This window comes from Gastrolobium bilobum, unplaced genomic scaffold (genome assembly GCF_033153095.1).
Source record: "Gastrolobium bilobum isolate Gb01-03AN ecotype WA unplaced genomic scaffold, APGP_CSIRO_Gbil_v1 utg47048, whole genome shotgun sequence".
In the NCBI taxonomy this organism is placed as follows: Eukaryota; Viridiplantae; Streptophyta; class Magnoliopsida; order Fabales; family Fabaceae; genus Gastrolobium; species Gastrolobium bilobum.
Window position 1 is genome coordinate 19,236 of NW_026899163.1, and position 19,367 is coordinate 38,602.

At 35.4% G+C, this 19,367-nt stretch overlaps 1 protein-coding gene across 1 annotated transcript; it reads left to right on the plus strand.

Annotated features, from left to right (window-relative positions):
• Positions 1 to 14,722: 14,722 nt before the first annotated feature.
• Positions 14,723 to 18,803, plus strand: LOC133287939 (protein ETHYLENE INSENSITIVE 3-like). The gene is given in 3 exon segments (XM_061485640.1): positions 14,723 to 14,819; positions 17,040 to 17,777; positions 17,779 to 18,803. Coding segments are annotated over 2 exon segments (1,407 nt in total). The 5' UTR covers positions 14,723 to 14,819; positions 17,040 to 17,211; the 3' UTR covers positions 18,620 to 18,803.
• The last annotated feature ends 564 nt before the right edge of the window (positions 18,804 to 19,367 follow it).

Sequence of the window (19,367 nt, forward strand, 5' to 3'; positions counted from 1 at the left end):
AGTTTGGGAAATATTTACGCATCTATTGCACACTGGGAAGCCCCTTTTGGGCGTCACATGTGACGCTCCACTGGGGCATCTCTCATGAAGAGGAAGACGTCCAAATGGGGCGTCTCTCATAAGGTGGTGATAAGTGTCACTTGTTTTTCCAAAAAAAAAAATTGATTTAATCATAAAACTTTTAAAGACCATAATTTTTGACTCGAGTATCCAAATCAGGTAATTCTTTTTTTGATTCAACATAACTTTTCGTGATCTACGTAATGACATGTCATTTGACATATTTTATTTCTCACAAACACAATTTTAAGTTGCAAGAATGGTATTATAAGAGGGGTTAAACCCAGAAGCCTCTGAGTTCTGGATTTGTGATTTAATATAAAAAAATAAATAAAATTTTTGATTTGTGATTTAAATTTTTTTATATTAATTTTCTTTATTATAACAAAATTTTGGTTTGTGATTTAAATTCAAAATAAAAAAATTATTATTAATAAGGTAAACAAAATAAAGATTTGATTTGTAATTTAAACTAAAAAATCAATTTGAAAAATATGTAGAAATAAAGAAAATAATTAAATAAATATTCTAAATTTTTAAGGAAGAAGGATATTATTTTTAAAATTAATGATTAGTGCTATAAGCTTCTGGGTTATTATTCGTGGTCTGAAATTAATGATGGCTTATGAATATTTTTCAAAAATAAAATTACCTAAATTAGACGTGATTTTCTCTTGATTGAAACCCAATTTAGACGTGATTGATGATGTGTTAGGTTTTGACAAGTGTTGACACGTGTCACATTTTTAAACTCAAAAGCCTCTGAGTTCTGCGTTTGTGATTTAATACAAAAAATAAATCAAGATTTGATGTGTGATTTAAATTAAAAAATAATAACTTTTTAATAGTCCCATAGCCGGCTCAAAGAGTCGAAGCTCGTGGGGATACCGGAGGGAGCCAACTCGTCTCAAAGAGATAATTAGGGTTGGGTAACTCCAAAAAAAATAATAATAATAATTTTTTTTTTATTATAAAAAAATTTGGTTTGTGATTTAAATTAAAAGTAACAATTATTATTAATAAGGAAAACAAAATAAAGATTTGATTTGTGATTTAAACTCAAAAATCAATTTGAAAATTATGTATTAATAAAGAAAATAATTAAATAAATATTCTAAATATCTAAGGAAGAAGGATTACCTGATTTAAATTTAAATTATGTTGGTGAGAAATAAAATATATCAAATGAGATGTCATTGCGTAGATCTCGAAAAGTTATGTATAATCAAAAAAAGAATTACCTAATTTGGATACTCAAGTCAAAAGTTATGGCCTTTAGAAGATTTATGATTAAATTATTTATTTTATTTTTAAAAACAAGTGACACGTGTCACCACCTCTTGAGAGACGCCCCATTTGGGCGTCTTCCCCTCATGAGAGACGCCCCAGTGGGGCGTCACAGTGTGCAATAGATGCGTAAATATTTCCCAAACTGTCATATTTACGTAATTATTTAATTAAATTACAATAAATAAATTTTTTTGCCCTATCCTATCATTTCTTGTCCCCCATCAAAATTCAAATGATTGCTAAATTATAAATAAAAAATACAAATATATTTAATTAAAAACAAAATTTTACGATATTTTATTTATTTAAGTTTAAATAGAGTATGTGTATGCATTTTTTATAACCTAAGCACCATTATCGTCCACACATATAGATAGCACAGTTGCGGTGCCAGAGGAGTGGAGTTTTATCACGAGAGATTAGGGGTGTTAATGGGCCGAGCTGAGCTTTGGTCTTAAAAGGTTAAGCTTGTGAAAATGTGTCAGCCTGATCTAACCTGTTACTTGTTATGAATATAAATATCGGCTTATGGCCTGTCTTATTGACAAAAAATAAAAGCATGGTTTAACATGTTAGCCTGTTTAAAAAAAAATAAGACAACAAAAATTTATCCAAACAGAATATACAATCAACAGTACTAGTAATTCCATAAATATTCATAAATTCAATGTATATCCAAACAACATAATGTAGAATAAAATTATTCAAAAAATCTGTTTAACTAATAAATTGGATGAAATAGATTGAGGAGAGAGAGATGAGGCTATTACAAGTAATATAATAAAATAAAAATAAAAATTAATATAATAGGTCAGCCTGAGAGGCTCCAAGGCCGAGCTTTCGAATTGGAGCCTGATGCCTTTTTATTAAACGAGTTTTTATACAAGTCCAAGCTTAATTCTAATAATCAATTTCAGACATGTAAGTTCAGGCCTTCACGAGTCGAGCCAAAAATCTCTGTTAGGCCTCTGGTTTGTTTACCACCCTACGAGGGATGATTTGAATAGAAGATTGAGAAAGATAGAGGAATTTGAAAGGAAATTATTTTTATACTTTTTTATTCCTATTCGAATCGAGACCAAATCTGCATACAAGCGAATATAAATAGTGTTAACAATATTTGTAAACTAATGAAAATATAAACCACCTAAAAAAGAGTAATGAAAATATAGGGTAATAACTAACCATATTTAAAAACTAATAATAATAACATAATAAGAAAAGGGTGCACAATGCAATGCACGAGTGATGCAGATTTGCTATAGCAATAGATGTGTGAGCCTTCTGAATTGTTTGTTGTAGGCGACCTCGAGGTGCGCTTGGGAATTGGGTGGTTGCGACGGTTGAGGATTTATTCGTGTGTGCTTTTATTGATACTGTTGATTGGCGCAAAGGGTATGGGATTAATGGGGGAAAATATTGAGTTCGAGGATATCTCTCTATCACTCTTGTCAATGCGTGAGGCAAAACTGATAAATAATCCCTTTTGTCAGAGACATAAACCAAAATCATTTTTTTCCAATGGAAAGTTAATCATTCTTTGGAATAAACTTCATTTCCCCATATGTCACCATTTTCCTCTCATTTCTTTTCAAAGATATTACTAATATAGATAATCTTTCTGAGTGATAAAGGTTTTAACTGCATTATCGTTGGTTCATCAATGGCTTCGGGAGCAATTGTTTTGCTGTAATTGAAATACAATTTTAATTGGCATACACCATATGAGTTTATCTCTTGGTGACATTCTATATCCTACATGTGATATCAAATGGTGGAGGATCGTCAACATTAGAGCTTCTATATATATTGTTAATTCCTCAAACTTTCTTAATGATCATCTGAAGAATCATATAAGTATTTATTCCTTTTTTTTGTAATGGGGAGGGGCATAGCCCCAAAAAAATAGATTACAAAACAGTATTCAAAGATATTACAAAACAGACATAGCACTAATCCTATCTTCTTCCAGCATTTCTAATAAACGCTGAGGAGGAGCTTGATAAATATTAATCATATTACAAGTCCTAGGAGAGTACTTCGCTAGCCAGTGAGCGCAAGAATTACTATCTCTACAAATATGCTTGAAACGTATGGTCCAGTCTTGAGACAACCATTTTCGGATTTGTTTGACTACCCTTGAGTTCCTGGGATCTTCATGTCTGTCTCAACCATTTTCGGATTTGTTTGACTACCCTTGAGTTCCTGAGATCTTCATGTCTGTCTTGTAGTAAATTGATGGCAATAGTGGAATCACTATGTAAAAATAAAGAGACACAAAGATTTATCGTGGTTCAGCCAGAAGGCCTACGTCCACACTGATGACATTTCTCCCCTTCTCAGTAATGATTTTGAAGGGGGGTTTCCTTTTTTTTTTGGAGGTTGAAGGGGGGTTTCCTTCAATATAAATAATAAGTGATACAATAATTGGGCCAAATTATTTTGCCCACAATCAGAGAAATCACATGATTTGTTTCCCTTTTTATGGGCTATATTTGATACATGATTACAATCAATCAAATCCCTTAATTTTTCTCCTCTGATATTTCTAACACTCCCCCTCCAAGTTGAGGCAAAGATGTCAATCAAGCCCAACTTGGTAATGATGATTTGAAAGGAGCTTTTAGGAAGAGCCTTTATGAACATATCTGCAAGTTGATCTTCACTTCGGATATATGGTGTCTCAATTATCTTAGCTTGAACTTTTTCTCGAATAAAATGGAAATCCACTTCAATGTGTTTGGTTCTCTCGCGAAACACAGGATTGGATGCGATATGAATAGCTGCTTGGTTATCACAGTACAACTTAATAGGGAACTCCATTTTCTTCAAGGTGAGATCGTACACGAGATCTTTGAGCCAAATAAGCTCACTGGTGGCTGAGGCCATAGCACGATATTCAGCTTCTGCACTGGAACGAGTTACTACACTCTGTTTTTTACTTTTCCAAGTAACAAGGTTACCTCTCACAAAGGTGCAGAAACCAGAGGTAGATCGTCTGTCATAAGGGCTACCAGCCCAATCAGCATCAGCATACCCAATAATATCAGTGTGGCTGTTCTTTTTTAACCATATACCTTTTCCTGGACATGACTTCAAGTAAATAAGTATCCTATATGCTAGATTCATGTGATCTTGTATTGGTTTGTGTAGGAATTGACTAACGTAGCTCACCGGATAAGAGATATCTGGTTTAGTTATGGTGAGATATATTAGCTTGCCAATAAGTCTCTGAAATTGTCTTGGGTCAGATAGAGGAGTGGAGTCATTTTCAAACTTACCCTTATATTCCATAGGAGTATCAACTGGTTTGGATGCCAACTTACCGGTCTCCTTCAAGAGATCCAAAACATATTTCCTTTGCGAGATGAATAAGCCTTTATTAGATTCAGCAATTTCAATACCGAGTAAATACTTTAAACTCCCCAAGTCTTTAATGTCAAATGTCATGTTGAGATGTTTCTTCAATTTATCTATCTCGATCATATTATTCCCGGAAATAACTATATCATCTACATAAATAAGGACCACAATAGTATTTCCACCCCAGTGTTTGATAAATAAGGTATAATCTGACTTACTTTTGAAGAACCCAAATGTAGTGAGTGCCTTGCTCAACTTTCCATACCAGGCGCGAGGATATTGCTTCAGGCCATATATTGCTCGCTTTAGTTTGCACATCTTACCAGGTTGAGATTCAAGAAGGTGACCTGGAGGTAGATCCATATAGACCTCCTCTTTGAGTTCTCCATACAAGAAGGCATTTTTAACATCCATTTGGAATAGTGGCCATCTGTGATTGACGACAACTGACATAAGGACCCTCACAGTGTTCATTTTTGCTACCGGTGCAAAGGTCTCTGTGTAATCTACACCATAAGTCTGAGTGTACCCTTTAGCGACAAGCCGAGCTTTGTGTCGCTCAATGGACCCATCACTTTGATATTTGATTTTATAAGTCCACTTGTAACCAACAGTGTGTTTGCCTTTGGGAAGAGAAACTATTTCCCAAGTGTGATTTTTATCAAGAGCACCAAGTTCATCATTCATAGCAGCTTGCCATTCTGGAATTAGCTTTGCTTCTTCAAAGGTGGCAGGTTCATGATGCTTGTCAATGGCAGTCAGGAAAGCCTTATGTCCATTAGAAACATGGTCAAGACAAACATAATCTTGAATAGGGTAAGCGACAGCCGTAGAGACATAGTCCTTTAATTTGGTTGATGGTCTGATGGTTCTGGTGGACCTACGCACGGGCTGATCTTGCATTACTGGTGGATTAGAGGTGGATGTCTCAACTTCAGGAAAATCGAGAAGGGGTGATGCCACATCTGGTACAACATCTGTTAGTGGTACTTCATCTAATTCCACATTTTCTGGTGGGACAATGTTTGGTGCCATATTTGTTGGTGATATTGCATCAACTATATCTATCATTTCACAAGAAGTTGGTCTGGGAAAAGAATCAAGTTGAGTTACGATTCCAATCTCCCCCTGATTTTTATCCTTGGAAGAGAAGTACATGGACTTTTCATCAAAATAAACGTCGCGAGAAATATATAACTTCCTGACAACAAAATCATAACACTTGTAGCCCTTTTTGATAGGCGATTACCCTAAGAAAATGCACTTAGTGGCCCGAGGCTCGAGTTTGTTGGTATTTTGCAGGTGAACAAAGCACACACAACCAAAGACTCGTAGATGAGAAAGATTAATCTCTCGATCATAGAGTACTGCCAATGGAGATTTGTACTGAAGTTGTTTGCTGGGTGTTCGATTGATGAGGTAACAACTTGTGAGTACTGCATAGGACCAAAAATTAGAGGGAATGTTGCCATGAAAAAGCAAGGACCGAGTGACCTCTAGTAGATGTCGATTCTTTCTCTCGGCAATGCCATTTTGCTGAGGGGCACCGACACAGGATAACTGATGAACAATTCCTATGGATTTAAGAAACGTCTGCATGGAGTGATTGACATATTCGGTACCATTGTCACTACGTAAAATTTTAATACTAACTCCAAATTGATTTTTAATCATTTGATAAAATTCTTGAAAAATATCACACACTTCCGACTTGGAGCGTAATAAGTAAAGCCAAATGCAACAAGATTTGTCATCAATAAAGGTAATAAACCATCACAAGAGTCAACCGGGGCAGGCCCCCATACATCGGAGTGAACAAGTTCAAAACTAGTAGAAGAAACATGATCACTACTACCAAAGGGCAACCTATGAACTTTAGATAAACGACATGTATCACAAGTGCTGGAATCAAGGATAAATTTAGAATCAACATGGTTCAAAATATTATCAGAAGGGTGACCCATGCGCCAGTGCCATAGTTGGGACTCCCTCACCATACCAGCAGCTGAAAGACCCAAAGTTGACGTGGGAAGCAGGTAGAGACCATTCTGACAAGAGCCTTCACCAATCTTCCTCCCGGTGCGAGTGTCTTGAAATATCACCTTTTTTTGCAGAAAATATAACATTGCAATGCAGATCTTGTGTAAGTTTAGCAATTGATAATAGATTAGCAGATAAAAATGGAACGAACAATGTATCTGATCGTCTGTCAAATAGATTAAGTTTTCCCAAACCCATAACTGGGACTTTATTTCCATTTGCAACAGTTATAGGAGCAATGCGATTATCATCAGATATATCACATAATAAGGAGAAATCATGGCACATATGCTCTGTAGCACCTGAATCGATAATAAAGGATCGAGGAAAAAAATTAGTAAGTGCATAGGACATACCACCATGGACAAAGTGATTAGCATCAGAAGATTTTCCAGTGGTGCCAAGGTTAAGGTATTCTTGTAGATGAGCGGCAAGTTTTCCCAATGTAGATTGGAGATCGCCAGGTAATTCCACTGAAGATGGTTGTGATATAATACTATTTGCACCAATAATACGCTCCTTTTTTAAGTGTGGGTGCAGTAGCCAGCATCTTTCACAGGAGTGACCATCTTTGTTGCAGTGATCACAGTGGTATCTGTTGCTACCACGCCCTTTCCCTCTTCATGTAGGACCAGAACGTCCCATGTGACATGTGGGTGTAGAATTTGAAGATGAGGAGGTACTTGCATTGGGTAACAGAATCTCCCGGGCAGGCAAGTGGTGTGCAGAATGGTCGATGCGATCACTAGTTGGGGTTGGCATCGGCCTCATGACACGACAATGTGTCTCTTCTTGATGAATAATGTTGCAAATGGATGTGAAGGAGGGAAAAGGATAAGTCATTAAAATCTAACGCTCGAGAGACTCGTATTCTGGTCGGATGCCGGCAAGGAGAGTAAATACCTGATCTTGCTCCTCTCGGGTCACATAGTCAGTCACTGTCGCTGCTGTGGGATGATACTGTCGAAGTTTATCCCATTTTTTCTTTAATTGGCCAAGGTAATCGGTGAACGACTGGGAAGAAAGCTGGTGGGTCGTGTGGATTTCTTGTTGGAGCTCAAAAATACGAGAGGCATTGTGTTCATGCCCGAAGTGTTGTGCCACCGACTCCCACAGATATTTGGCAGTATCGGAATATGCAAAGAGTTCATAAACATCAGGTTCCATTGAGTTGAACAACCAAGTTAGTACTTGGTTGTCGGATGCTTTCCAAGTCGTGTAGGAGGCATCTGTCTTGGCTGGAGCTCGATCAGTCAGGTGAGATTCTTTAGATCGTCCACCAAGTGCAACTGTGACGGCGCGCTTCCATGGCATATAATTTCGTCCATTAAGAAGGATGACGGTGAGTCGTCTGGTATCAGAAGTATTGGTCTTGTCGGAAGCAGCCATGAAACCGAATGCAGACCAGAAAAAAAAAACCACAAAAGAAGAGAAAAAAATTCCAAATAAATTAGGAACCTGGTTGGGCCACAAGGACAAATAATCCACACACAATGGCAGACATAACACACGAACAGGGGCAATAGGATTGAGCAGCACACTGTCGGTGTCCTGTAGGGTGACGGCGCAGCGGTAGAACGGTGTTCAACGCTAGCACGTGCATGCAGATGAGATCTGGTCGATGGGATCTGGTGAGTGTATCGCCTCAGTGTACGACGACCAAGGCGTGGGCAATGCTAAATAAAAGAAACGACTGACATGGGAGGGAAGAGAATTAGAAGGCTGTGATGTTGATATTCGGGAATTAGAAGGCTGCTGGGTTGATATTCAGAGGGTATGGTTTTTGTGTTTTGTAAAAAAAAGATGTTTTTTTTTTGTTTTGTTTTTTTCAAACAAAATAATTCTGGTACGGAAAAATATATATATATTTTTCAAACAAAACCTGCTCTTGATACCATGTAAAAATAAAGAGACACAAAGATTTATCGTGGTTCAGCCAGAAGGCCTACGTCCACACTGATGACATTTTTCCCCTCTCAGTAATGATTTTGAAGGGGGGGTTTCCTTCAATATAAATAATAGGTGATATAATAATTGGGCCAAATTATTTTGCCCACAATCAGAGAAATCACATGATTTGTTTCCCTCTTTATGGGCTATATTTGATACATGATTACAATCAATCAAATCCCCTAATTTTTCTCCTATGATATTTCTAACACACTATCGATCACCAACTTCTTTATTCCTGTCCCCCACGATAATTCAAGTCCCTTTAAAATACCCCATAGTTCAACATCTAGTGGGTTGCAATATCCAATATTATAGCTAAATCTTCCTCTGAATATGCTATTATGATCTCTCAAAATACCTCCACATGCTGCTTGATTCCTAATACTGGATGAGGCTCCATCTGTATTGAGCTTAAACCATCCCTCTTGTGGAGGCATCCAATTTCGTAAGGTGGGGACAAAAGATGCATTTTGCAAAGTAGCATATACTTCATTCTGGCCTTCTTGATTTGTTCTATAAAATCCGAAATCAGAATGAAACCTCTAGAAGGCCTACGAAAACCAGCATGTAGGAAAAAATATATATCTCCAATCGGATACTCTATAAGAAAACCATTTCTACATCACATTTCTTTCAAACCATTCCTTTGTTTCCAGCCTATAGAATTCATGTGGCAATCTCCCTCTAAACCAATAATTCCAAATCTCACGGGCAAACTTACAATCACGCAGCACATGGAGAATAGATTCCTCTTGGTTGGGACAACTTTGGCAAACATTCGAACAATTGCTCCATTTACTGGTCTTTTCTCGAACAGGTAGTTTGCCTTGTAATGATAACCACATTGATGCTCGCCGGCAAGTGTACTGATCGCACAAGTAATATAATGATAAGAAAAGTTCGTCTCCATAGGGATTATGATCGTATATCAAATAATTGTTCCTTTTAAGACTGAAGAGTTCAAATATGTGTGTGAAAATTATTGTGGATTTGAGAATAATAAGAATTAAAAGTAAAACGTATTTTTGAATTTTTGTTTATAAGAAAAAGAACAAAGATTGATTTTTGTAAATGTGAGAAAACATTGTAGCTAGAGTGCACTCACCTTATGATCCCCACTTCTTACTTTGGATTGATTTACAATACTCCTTTATATAATTACTCAGATAAATTATTATCTAAAACCATTAATAGTTAACCCTCAATTTCTTGCAAGGTTAACCCTTAATCCCAATTGAAACCCCAATTTCTTGCAATGTTTCTCATGGCATTAAGCAATGAACCCAATGATTTAAGCATCTGCAATTAAATATACATATATTCCTAGCATGCATATAAATTGTTATCTTACCCTCTTTCAAGACTAAAACCCTAATATTCTTATCTAGGGTTCTAACCATCAAACTATCCTCAACTATTAAATTGATCAATTCCAATAAAAAAGATATAATTACGCACAAGGTAAAGATAAAGATAATTATATAAACGAAAAACCATAAATCAATCCGTCGTAACAAGGGTTCACATAGGGTTTGTGACCCCAACTACAAAAAAAAGAACTAGCCAATCTTTGTCATGACTGACATAGCAATATTCAACATCAACAAGAAAATAGAATGGAAGAACAAAGATGAATGAGAAGATCTCTCGGAAGCTCTCTCTGAAGCACGACGGTTCTCTGGTATCAGAATAGAATTCCCCTCGTTCACGTTCTGTAAAAGGCATCCTATTTATACGCCTTTTTTCCTTCTTCCAAAAATGCCCTCGGACAGCACGAAGTATCTTTCCCGCAACCCGGCGCCATCCAGCTCAGTGCCTTTGTCCAAATTGAAAAAGTCGAACATCATTCTTCGTAAAACGGCGCCATTTTGACGCAACTCAGCGCTGTGCCACTTCGCGAAGTTTTCCCCAAAACTGGCGCCACTAGGCGCCATTACGGCGCTAGTCGGCGCCGCTTGCATAAGACCGGTTTGGACTCGGAAACCGGCGCCGTTGTGGCGCCACTGGGTGCCGCTTCTCTGTGATGGATTTCTTCAAGTATCCGGCGCTACTTGGCGCCAGTTAGCGCCACTTACAAGTTACCATTGTGCAGTTCGTAAACTGGCGCGAGTTTGTGCCAGTGTGGCGCCATTCCGCGCCATGTTGCTGGAATTTGTACCGTGCTACACCCGTGTGGAGTTGCGTCAACAGGCTTTTTATAATTTTATAATTTTCACTTCTTTTACTTGTATAAACACAACCAATAGGTGAGAAATGTCATTGACATAGATAAAATCAATATAGTAAGCAAAAAATGTATATAAATTTCTCTTTTATGACTCAATTCTTATCAATTTCAGCTTGGAAAACTACCTTTGCCAGAGGCACATCACTCATCATTGACTTTATACGCTCTGACCCTTTCTATTCCCATAATTTCTTCCAGATTGTAGTATTCTGGGAGTTTGGGAATTGCAGTATTTATTCCTTTACTCCTTTTTTATAGTTTATCTCATTCACGCCCAAATTAGGCGTGACTATTCACGCCCAAATTAGGCGTGACTCCCAAGGCATTCACGCCTAAATTAGGCGTGACTCGTCTGGTGTTGACACGTGGCACAAAAAATTAATAGTTTAACTGTAAAACTTTATAAGGCCATAACTTTTGACTCGGGTATCCGAATGAGATAATTCTTTTTTTGATTCCACATAACTTTTCGAGATCTACGCAATGATATCTCATTTGATATATTTTGTCTCTCACAAACAAAATTTAAATTTACAACAATGATACTATACAGATGGCACCAAAGTGGATTAACTCATCTATAAATAAGATGACACCAAATTTCCTATTAAATACAAAACGCAATCAGCTCCTATTAAATTCAAAATGCAATCAACTCATATTAAATACAAAACGCAATCAACTTCTATAACATTAAATTCAAAATTCAAATAACCTCAAGCAAATTTATTTGAATTAGCGACAATCTGTAACCAACTCATAAAATTATAACACAATCAGCTCCTATTAAATACAAAACACAATCAACTCCTATTAAATACAAAATGCAATCAACTTATTTGAGGTTTTTTGAATTTTGAATTTAATGTTATAGTACCATTATTGGGCGTGAATGAGTGCAATATATTCGTAATTAGGTTCAAAACGGCAACTTATTCGTAATTAATTATTAAAATATATACAAATTTATATAATATTCTACCAAGTGTTTAGAATATTTATTAAATTATTTTCTTTATTAATACAGATTTTTCAAAATGATTTTTGGGCAAAAAAATTTATTTATTGTAATTTAATTAAATAATTATGCAAATATGACAGTTTGAGCAATATTTACGCATCTATTGCACAGTGTGACGCCCTGTGACGCTCCATTGGGGCGTCTCTTATGAAGGGGAAGATGCCCAAATGAGGCGTCTCTCATGAGGTGGTGACACGTGTCACTTGTTTTTCAAAAAAAAAATTAATTTAATCATAAAACTTCTAAAGGCCATAACTTTTGACTCGAGTATTCCAATCAGGTAATTCTTTTTTGGATTCCACATAACTTTTCGAGATCTACGCAATGACATCTCATTTGATATATTTTATTTCTCACCAACATAATTTAAATTTAAATCAGCTAATCCTTCTTCCTTAGATATTTAGAATATTTATTTAATTATTTCCTTTATTAATACAAATTTTTCAAATTGATTTTTGAGTTTAAATCACAAATCAAATATTTATTTTGTTTTTCTTATTAATAATAATTGTTACTTTTAATTTAAATCACAAACTAAATTTTTTATCATAAAAATAAAAATAAAAATATTATTTTTAATTTAAATCACACATCAAATATTGATTTATTTTTTATATTAAATCACAAACGCAGAACTCAGAGGCTTCTGGGTTTAAAATTGTGACACGTGTCAACACTTGTCAAAACCTAACACATCACCAATCACGTCTAAATTGGGTTTCAATCAAGAGGAAATCACGCCTAATTTAGGTAATTTTAATTTTGAAAAATATTCATAAGCCATCATTAATTTCAGACCATGAATAATAACCCAGAAGCTTATAGCATTAATCATTAATTTTAAAAATAATATCCTTCTTCCTTAGAAATTTAAAATATTTATTTAATTATTTTCTTTATTTTTACAGATTTTTCAAATTGATTTTTTAGTTTAAATCACAAATCAAATCTTTATTTTGTTTTCCTTATTAATAATAATTTTTTTTATTTTGAATTTAAATCACAAACCAAAATTTTGTTATAATAAAGAAAATTATTATAAAAAAAATTTAAATCACAAATCAAAATTTTTATTTATTTTTTATATTAAATCACAAATCCAGAACTCAGAGGCTTCTGTGTTTAACCGCTCTTATAATACCATTCTTGCAAATTCAAATTGTGTTTGTGAGAAATAAAATATGTCAAATGAGATGTCATTGCGTAGATCTCGAAAATTTATGTGGAATCAAAAAAAGAATTACCTGATTTGGATACTCGAGTCAAAAGTTATGGCCTTTAGAAGTTTTATGATTAAATTAATTTTTTTTTTAGAAAAAACAAGTGACTCATGTCACCACCTCATAAGAGACGCCCCATTTAGGCGTCTTCCCCTTCATGAGAGATGCCCCAGTAATAGATGCGTAAATATTTCTCAAACTGTGATATTTGCGTAATTATTTAATTAAATTGCAATAAATAAATTTTTTTGCCACACAAAAACAAAACAGAGAAATAAATAAAGAAAAGAAGAAACAGAAAACTTCATTAATCATATTCATATTATCATCATAAATAATTCATTAATAAATTCTAGTAACTGATCATCCCAAGTTAAGGTGGGATTAACCTAACCAATATTGTAAATATATCTTGAACTTCAATTACTCCTTAAAATCGGGTTTTTTAGTTTAATTCCCCACCAATAATGAATGACACAAACTATTTTCACATTCACCAAGAGCACCGCCCCCTCACCCTTCTTTTAAAGCAATAATATAAAATGAGGATAATTCTATGATCTCTGTCTTTTTCTCACTTTCTCTCGTGAGTGTTCATCAACCGATCCAAATCGCAGTAATCAAATTGAAAAACCGATAATCAAAATAATCAAAAATAAAAAAAACTCACAAATATTAACTGGATTGGATCGATTTTTGATTTGGGTGTTGAAAATCAATTCGATCCAAACTTATTTTCTACCAAATTGGACCTATCCCAAATAATAGCCCAAAATCATAAATCCAACCATTAGCCCATTAACTTTGAATTGAAACACAAAAAAATTCTAAACCTAATCCAAAAATATGGAAAAAGATGCATCCGTGGGTCTTGCCATCTTCGTCTTGCTTTCTTAGGGCTCGTTTGGATGTGCTTTTTTTCTTCAAAAGCTACTTTTTTTGAAAAAAAAAAGCACTTCTCGTTTTTAGTTCGTTTGGATGTTCGCTTTTAAAAAAAACAGAAATAACAAAAAAAGTCAAAAATTAACTTTTTTCAGAAGCTAAAAATTTTAACTTCTAAGAAAAACAAAAGTCAAAAGTCAAATATTTTTTTCAAAAACTAAATATTTTTATAAAAATATAAATAGCTTTAACTTTTATAAAAAATAATTATAAAATAAGAAAGTGATAAAAGTTAATTTTTTTTTTTTAAGTACAAAGAAATGAGCTCTTAGTCTCGCACTCTTTTTTTTTTTTTTGATAACATTAAGGGGCGAAGCGCCAAACAAAAACAAACTAATAACCAGAAACAAAAAATAACTATCAGGGTCTATATCCCTACAAGAGGAGATTCCCTGAGGATCGTGATCACTGAGCAAGGTGAAAGGGCATAACTCTATGACTCCAGAATCCAATATCTTTGTGAAGAGCAGACTTGACTAACCAATCAGCACAGGAATTAGCATCTTTGTGAAGAGCAGACTTGGCTAACCAATCAGCACAGAAATTAACTTCTCTTATAATATGAGAAAGCGTTGCCTAACCGATGAGTGCTTGTCTTAGCCACCTCACTCACAGTCGCTCACAGGCTCACCTCGCTCACGGCTCACAGTCTCACAGTCGCTCCCGGCTCACCTCTCTCAGTCTCTCACTCTTCTCCAAGGTAAGACCTTTCTCTACACCCACTTCACCTTTTTCCTCAGAAATCTTAGAACAGAGCATAATTATCATATATTCTGACGTGGTGTTCTAGAAGTTTCCCTAAATTCCCCGTCTTTTTGTTTTTTGATGTTGGTTTCTGTCTGCTTCATATAGATCCATTAGCTTCCCATGTGTACGGGGATGTGACTTGCTTTGAATTTCGAATCCTTATAAGTTTGTAAATTTCGAATCTTTTAATGTGGGAGTATTGAATTTTGATTTTGGAATTGCTCTAACGCTGTTCTGATGTGTTTGCTATGTGATGCTGGATGTGGACCGTTGATCCGTGTACTAAGTCATGGTCAGTCAGTTTCCTAGATTTAACGATGTTGAGACTGTTTGCTTTTAGTTACTCCTCAAGGGTGTGTATCATATTTGACATTAAGGAGTTATCAGAAAATAATATTGGTTCATCTGTGAGATTTGTTTTCAGATTGGTTGCTGGGAAAGAGGCCTAGAAATTGACTGCATATCATTTTTTTAAAACCCGTGTGCAGATCTTGCAAAAGGGGACTTAAAAAGCTGAACCCAATAACAAATTAAGCCTTCAAAATTTTGGTAGTGAGTAAAAGTCGAAGCTGACAAGGATTATATTGTATTTTCTGTCTTCTTGTTTGCTTGTATTTTTTATGTATGAGTGCCTTCGAGTTGTTTCATACTTAATCCTATGCTATTTTAAGGCTTGGGTTCTAGATGCTACCCCTGGAAAAGTTCGAGTAGGTTGAGATGCAGAGGACCACCCAGCAGAACTCATTTTTTTTCTAAGTACACTGCAAAAGGAGGCAGATTTGGAAAATGAATGTAACAATGATGTTAATTTGATTTAATTTGTGTAGAAGAATTCATTACTTTTTTTATTAGAATATCGATCAAGTATTTTTTTTTATTAGTGATTTTGGAAGACTTATTACTACGATATTGCCAAAAATTTCTGCTACTACCAATACAAAGGATCCATGACAAATAATACTCCTCATTTTTTCTAAAAATAATTCATATAAGTTCTGTTTTTTTTGGCTTTTCAAAAAATCAAAAACCGATCCAATCCAAACTGAAAAAAATTGGATTGGATCGGATTTGAAAAAAATTCAAACTGATCGGATGATTAAATAATCAAATCGAAGGAATTGGATCGGATGATTTTTTGCTTCAAAACCGATCCAATCCAGACCGCGAACACCCCTACTCTCTCTCTCCTCATTTTCCTCTCCCTTTCCCTCTTCTCCTTTCTCCTTCTTCTTCAATCTCTTTCTCATCGAAGTTTCGAAAATAGCATGCTTGTTCTTCCTATATTGACTTGTGGTGACCTCGCAGCAAGACCCACTTCTGGATCTTCTGGTAAGGTTCCCCTGATGAAATAAAATTGTTGCCTTTTTCACTCTTCAGTTCCTTCTTGCTAGTTTATTGGTCAATACAAATTTTGGGCTTCTTTTTTTTTTTGTTTTTTTGTTTTGTGTGTTTTTCTTTTCTTTTATGCATGTGCATGTTGTTTTTTGTGTGTGTTGGTGCTGGTTCCATTAACCTGTTGATCTGTTAAGTTTTAATCTTTTTCTTAGCTTTATGATCTTCAGTTGAATTTGAATTTTTATTTTTATTTTTATGTTCTTAAGTTGGTGTTGCTATTTATGGTCTTATGGGGTCTCTGAGTGATTGTTTTTGGTCTTAGATATTCTGTTCGTAGCTGGCTTGATTGTTTCTTCATCAGTTTTGCTTGTATTCTTGTGAAGTTTTTTTCTGAAACCTGCCTTTTTTTATCTCTCAGCCGCCACCTGTTTGATGATGGGTCGATGAGCCATTTTTTTTTTTAAATCATCATTGAAGCATGCTCTGTGCCTACGGTGCTTGTATTTTCATTTTTTATTTTGGGTGATTTAGATCTGTTATTGCTCTGATCTAGTTAGTGTATTGATGGATTAGAGTTTCAGACAAAAGCAGAGAATTTTATGATTTCATATAGTGATTACTCTATTTTAGATTATTTTTTTAATCCACTTTTTGACTTTTTAGCCTATATCCAATATATGAGAATGAAAGAAGTATCTGCTGGTGAAAACTGGATGGCTATTGAATCTCATATAAGATATTGGCGCAGATTTGATGCTTTTGGTATTCACTTCATCTGGAAAGTATTGTTTGACCTCTTTACCGTCTAAATTGTTCTCTGTTTTTTTGCCTTTGCCAGGTGTATAGGCCTTTAATATCTTGACGATTTATTGACTAGAGTTGGTTTATAGTGCTGAAGGAGCGTAAAATTTGAAACCAGTTTTTTACTCACTCAATCTCAAGCTTACCGGTTAAATCCATTTCTTCTGAAAATTTAGGCCATCTTTGGGGGTATTTTTTCTTGGGAAAAGATGATGATGTTTGATGACATGGGGTTCTGTGGCGATTTGGATATGTTATGTGGTCCACTCGGGGAAGGAGATATTTCTGCCAGGCAAACTGAACCCGATGCAGGAGTTGATGATGATTACAGTGATGAAGAAATTGATGTGGATGAGCTTGAGAGGAGGATGTGGAGGGACAAAATGCGTCTCAAGCGATTGAAAGAACAAACTAAGGCTAAGGAAGGAATTGATGCAGCAAAGCAAAGGCAATCCCAAGAACAGGCAAGGAGGAAGAAGATGTCAAGAGCTCAGGATGGAATACTGAAATACATGCTGAAGATGATGGAGGTTTGTAAGGCGCAAGGATTTGTTTATGGGATAATTCCTGAGAAGGGAAAACCAGTGACTGGGGCATCTGACAACCTTCGTGAATGGTGGAAGGATAAGGTTAGGTTTGATCGCAATGGTCCAGCTGCCATAGCCAAGTATCAAGCGGATAATGCAATCCCTGGTAAGAATGATGGATGCAATTCGATTGGTCCAACTCTGCACACCTTGCAAGAGTTACAGGACACAACCTTGGGTTCTCTCTTGTCAGCACTGTGATCCCCCTCAGAGACGGTTCCCATTAGAGAAGGGTGTTCCTCCACCATGGTGGCCGACCGGGAATGAAGAATGGTGGCCTCAAATTGGTTTACCTAAAGATCAAGGCCCTCCACCTTACAAGAAACCTCATGACCTGAAGAAGGCATGGAAGGTTGGTGTTCTAACTGCAGTTATCAAGCATATGTCTCCTGATATTGTCAAGATTCGCAAGCTTGTGAGGCAGTCCAAATGCCTTCAAGATAAAATGACAGCCAAGGAAAGTGCAACCTGGCTTGCCATCATCAGTCAAGAGGAGTCCTTGGCTCAAGAGCTTTATCCTGAGTATTGCCCCCCATTGTCCTCTGCTGGAGGCAGTGGGTCATTGGTCATCAATGATTGCAATGAGTATGATGTTGAAGGGGCTGAAGATGAGCCAAACTTTGATGTGGAAGACAGGAAACCCGAGAATCTTCATCCATCCAATCTTGGGATGGAGAGAATGAGGGGAAGGCTTCCAGTTCAGCAACCATCTCATCCAATCAAGGGAGAGGTTGTTACAAACTTGGATTTTATTAGGAAGAGGAAGATCTCAAGTGAGTTTAGCATGATGATGGATCAGAAAATTTACACACGTGAACATCCTCAGTGCCCTTACAGTGAAGTTCGCCTTGGTTTTCAAGACAGGTCTTATAGGGACAATCATCAATTGAATTGTTCGTATAGAAGTAGTTCTGCAGATTATGGTGTTCTCAATTTTCATGCTACTGAGGTTAAGCCAGTAATATTCCCCCAGTCGTTTACTACATCTCGTCTGAGTAGCGAAGCTTTGCTAACAAAAGTAAGTTTTTAGCAAAAGTTTTTAATACCAGTTATCTATACGTTTAAACTACAGTGCTACATTAGGAATATGTTAAAGTCTAGCGTATATTAGTGACTTAGAAAATTGTTATAGTGACTTAAGAATTTTGTAGTGACTTAGGTATTATTATTATTTAATTACGAATCAATTAGTGAACCAGGTATTATTATTATTTAATTACGAATTAATTAGTGACCTAGGTATTACTATTAATTAATAATGAATTAATATACTTGATTATAAAATTATTAGGAACATGATGTGATAATTTGTATGAATTAATTACTTACGAATGAATTAATGACCTATGCATGATAATATTATGTAGTTACGAATGAATTAGTGATTTAGGGTTTTTGCGTAATAATTTTGATAGTAAATTAGAGAATCAAAAGTAAAAAAGATTGGCATTATTTTGCAGTTAGAGAGCTCTAACAATGCATTAGAAGATATTTAAAAAAGATAAAAGGACAGAAAAAAAGAATGTTATAATAATAACTTGATTTGCTAAGGATGAAAAAAAAAATCCGATGTCAGTTTCGGCTTCAGTACAGGAAGAATATGTAAAAAACGTTGACCTTGTTAACATTCCAACGAAGTGCTTTTAAGAGAACTTATGTGACAATTTTGATATTTGATAGATGGCATATATATATATACTTGGCTGAAAAAAGAGACAAATAGACATAAGAAAACAAGAATTCGGGATTGAGACCAGTTACCACCAATAATCATCAAC